The sequence below is a fragment of the Sinocyclocheilus grahami genome, unplaced genomic scaffold, assembly GCF_001515645.1.
Source record: "Sinocyclocheilus grahami isolate Dianchi unplaced genomic scaffold, SAMN03320097.WGS_v1.1 scaffold1250.1, whole genome shotgun sequence".
Classification (NCBI taxonomy): domain Eukaryota; kingdom Metazoa; phylum Chordata; class Actinopteri; order Cypriniformes; family Cyprinidae; genus Sinocyclocheilus; species Sinocyclocheilus grahami.
Genome location: NW_015506429.1, coordinates 241,017 through 245,540, shown reverse-complemented (window position 1 = coordinate 245,540; position 4,524 = coordinate 241,017). Strand labels below are relative to the sequence as shown.

General features: G+C 39.7%; 1 protein-coding gene across 1 annotated transcript in view; it reads right to left on the bottom strand.

Moving 5' to 3' along the window:
* Positions 1–921: 921 nt before the first annotated feature.
* LOC107568503 (protein delta homolog 1) overlaps positions 922–4,524 on the bottom strand; it is a 4,687-nt gene continuing 1,084 nt past the window's right edge. The window contains exons 3-5 of the mRNA XM_016254471.1: positions 3,459–3,589; positions 3,103–3,244; positions 922–1,840 (exon numbers count right to left, since the gene is read on the bottom strand). Coding sequence (XP_016109957.1) covers positions 1,396–1,840; positions 3,103–3,244; positions 3,459–3,589 — 718 coding nt within the window. The 3' untranslated portion in view covers positions 922–1,395. The remainder of the gene's footprint in view (positions 1,841–3,102; positions 3,245–3,458; positions 3,590–4,524) is intronic.

Here is a 4,524-nt window from a genome sequence, read left to right as displayed (position 1 = left end):
AGAGAGAGAGAGAGAGAGAGAGAGAGAGAGACAGAGAGAGAGGAGTGACGGAAACACATGGAAAGTGAACGTGAAATACACACGTGATTCCCAGTTTAACCGCTAGATGGCAGCAAAGTCCAGGAGCAAACAAACCATCATGAAGACACAAAACACGATCAAGAAACATCGAGATATTCAGGAATCCAGGCGAAATACGAGCTATTGTAAAGGCCATTGTTTTGTTCATTTATAAGACTAAATACAAGGTTAACATCTTGTAAGACCAAGTCAAAAAAGGAGTTAATGTGACCCTGGAGCACAAAAACAGCCATAAGGGTCGATTTTTTCAAATTGAGATGTATGCATCATCTGAAGCTGAATAATAATCTTTCCATTGATGTATGGTTTGTTAGGATCGGACAATATTTGAAAATCTGGAATCTGAGGGTGCAAAAAAATCTAAATATTGAGAAAATCATCTTTAAAGTTGTTCAAATGAAGTTCTTAGCAATGCATATTACTAATCAAACATTAAGTTTTGATATATTTACGGTAGGACATTTACTAAATATCTTCATGGAACATGATCTTTACTTAATATCCTAATGATTTTTGGCATAAAAGAGAAATGTATAATTGTGACCCATACAATGTATTGTTGGCTATTGCTACAAATATACCTGTGCTTCCTCACTGACAGATATTTGTTCTTGTTTTAAGCATAAACTAATTTCTTTTTGTTCAATTTATAAAACATTTTACATTTGCAGTAAATGCATCTTGATTTGAGAATGTTTAGATATTTACATTTAGTCATTTAGCAGATGTTTTTATCCAAAGCGACTTAAAAAAATGAGGACAATAGAAGCAATCAAAATCAACAAAAGAGCAACGATATGCAAAGATATTTATATTGGAAAACAAAAATACACGGGCGGATATTGTTTTTTGCAACATTTAATGCCACGTCTTTTTAAGGCGTTCATTTGTGGAAGGACAAATGAAGAGTTTTTAAGACCCACAGAAACCCTGCAGTTAAAAAGAGACACTATGCAAAACCATATGGCCAGGACAGCATGAGCAATCAGAACGAGTATTAATAGTCTGCATTGAAAACAATGGTTTATTTAGTGCTACATTAATCATTTGTTCACATGTAAATATGTGCATGAAAATGAAAATGCTCAGGTGATGAAAACATCTCTTCGTGAATCGTAACACGCCAGCTTTAAACCATGTACGAGTCAATATCACAATCATGAGATCATTGAAAACCATGTATTTCGCCGTCTGTGTTGCTCGCTGTACATCTTAATATATGCATGTATTCCAACAATAAAAGCATGAAATACTGCAGCTGTTTTTCATCCTCTCTTTGTCTAAAGCACCAAACCTCTCGGTCACGGATCCGCTTCATATGGACGTGTAATGCTTGCTGTAGTTGCTCAGCTTGATTTTCTCCGGCAGGATGATGTTGAGCGAATGCTGCTCTCTCTGCTGATCTCTCTGCTGTCGCACCAGCTGGCTGTACTTAGCGTTCGCCATCCACGTCTCGCAGCGGGTAAAGAAGACGATGCCCGTCGTGACCAGGACCACCAGACAGGTGAGGAGAGCCAGGACGGAGAAGCAGATGATCTGGCTGTGGGTGACCAGCGGACCGGACTCAGACTCGGCCGGACGCAGCAGCAGCTTGTGGAAAGCGTGAGCCGGACCTGACGCTTTCACTCGGGGTTTGTGCTTGAGCTGGCTGATGTGGAGCTCACAGGACGAGCCGGTGAATCCAGCTGGACAGAGGCAAGAGAAACGGCTGTCAGAGCCACTCGTGTTCACGCAGGTTCCTCCGTTCTGACAGCGAGAGCTGCGCATGAGAGCAAACACATGCAAACGCATCGGTTAAAAAGTCACGTCTTTGCATTATATGTGTCCCTGCAGCACAAAAGCAGTGTTGAGTCGCTGGGGGATATTTGTAGCAATAGCCAACAATACATTGTATGGGTCACAATTATACATTTCTCTTTTATGCCAAAAATCATTAGGATATTAAGTAAAGATCATGTTCCATGAAGATATTTTGTAAATGTCCTACCGTAAATATATCAAAACTTAATGTTTGATTAGTAATATGCATTGCTAAGAACTTCATTTGAACAACTTTAAAGATGATTTTCTCAATATTTAGAATTTCTTGCACCCTCAGATTCCAGATTTTCAAATATTGTCCGATCCTAACAAACCATACATCAATGGAAAGCTTATTTATTCAGCTTCAGATGATGCATAAATCTCAATTTTGAATTGCCCCTTATGACTGGTTTTGTGTCCAGGGTCACGTATAGCAAAACATCAAAAAAAGTGACACTTAATTAAAATGTTACACAAATGTAGTTTGAAAATATGAAGCAATAAACATATTGTTTATAAAGTCTTAGACACTTCAACACTTCGATTTTTGGCCTGAATTGATCTGAATAATGACTCTGTTGTGTTTGCTGTACAGCTGAATCAAATCTCCTTCATGATTGATGAATTTTGCAATATTGACAGTGTTATTGAACTGAATTAAACTAACACTGAACTGAACTGAGCTGAAAAACTACACTGTTGTTTGCTTTACAGCAGAATTTGAGTTTGTTTGAAATTTGATGAAGTTTGCATCACTGATTCTGGTATTTTCCTGTTTATTACTGTGAAGCTGCTTTGAAAAAATCTGTATGGTATGAAACATTATAGAAATAAATGTGACTTGACCTGAAAAATCCCCTCCAGATCAGTTGATTCAAAATAAAAACAGCTCAAGCATCATTTGTGTTCCAGTGTCACTTGGTTTGCATCTAATGCAATGAAGTTCAGACATGTTTAAGTGTAAAGATGTGATGTTATCATCTAATCAGAGGTTTGCACGCTTGAGCAACTGATGTAGCTTCATTAATGAGCATTCGATGTCTTTGTAAAGTCAAATAAGGATGATCAATGCAGTCAATAATTAATGGCAGCGCTGGATGATCTCAGATCAATAGCATCTTTATGTGAGCGATATTTCGGACAATTTTTTCACTCCACAGACGTTTAACAGAGGAAACAGTCTGTTGTTCCGTCTCTGCTTCAGTGAGAATCAGTTACCTGTTCGCTGAACACGGTCCTTTCTTCAGCTGGCAGTTTTCTCCTGTGTATGCAGGAGAACAAAGGCAGACGTGTCCTCCTCCTCTGGTCTCCACACAGGTAGAGTTTCCCGAGCAGGGCTTTGATGAACACCGGTGAACCTCTGAGAGAAAACAACAGATTCACACAGTTACCGTCACAGCACACCTCCACCGTTCACACAACAGCTGCTGTATGCTGAAGCACTTCTCTCTGACAATACTGAGTAATCAAAGAAGAATCCTGAGGAAAGATCTAATCAATCAATCTATTTCAAAGAATTCTGGCCATGCATGTTCATCTGATGCTCCTATATAAAGTCCTGTAGGACTCTGGACCTCGATCACAGCGCGCTCCCGTCCATCCGCGCTCACAGATGCACTGCCCGGGTTCTTCACACACTCCGTGAACACAGTCAGGTGAAGGAACACACTGATCGCACACCGCACCGCGCCAACCTGCTCTGCACCTGTAACACACACACACACACACACACACACGCACGCACACACACAGACAGACACACACTCTCTCACTCACACACACACACACACACGCACACGCACACACACACACACACATATCCATTCCAATGTGTCACTGACCTTTAATTGCTTCTTAAGAACATATGTGTCCCTGCAGCAAAAAAGCAGTCATAAGCAGCACAGGTATATTTGTAGCAATAGCCAACAATACATTGTATGGGTCAAAATTATACATTTTTTATGCCAAAAATCATTAGGATATTAAGTAAAGATCATGTTCCATGAAGATATTTAGTAAATGTCCTACCGTAAATATATCAAAACTTAATGTTTGATTAGTAATATGCATTGCTAAGAACTTCATTTGAACAACTTTAAAGATGATTTTCTCAATATTTAGATTTTTTTGCACCCTCAGATTCCAGAGTTGCAAATATTGTCCTCTCCTAACAAACCATACATCAATGGAAAGATTATTTATTCAGATTTCAGATGATGCATAAATCTGAAAAAACTAAAAACTGACCCTTATGACTGGTTTTGTGGTCCAGGGTTACATATGTGAGGCTCTTCTAGTGATAGATTAAAATCTCTCACACACTGACAGCATTCAATTGTTCTATAGTTTCTTAAAAGGTTAATGACGTCTAACACACACACACACACACACACACTCACTCACTCACACACGGTTCATCTGGTGAAAACAACACGTGATGCCTGCGCTCACAGGCGAGTTATAGATAACTGAATGTTACCTTAATATACGCCGACCCCTCCAGGTCGCTGGGGATCTGCACGTTGAGCGGACAGTAATCGTCAGGGACTTTCTTATCCAGGTCGATGTCTGTGTTCTTGATGACCTCAAACGTGCCGTGATGGGGGAACAGAGACCCTGCAGAGCAACAGCGCATGTTAG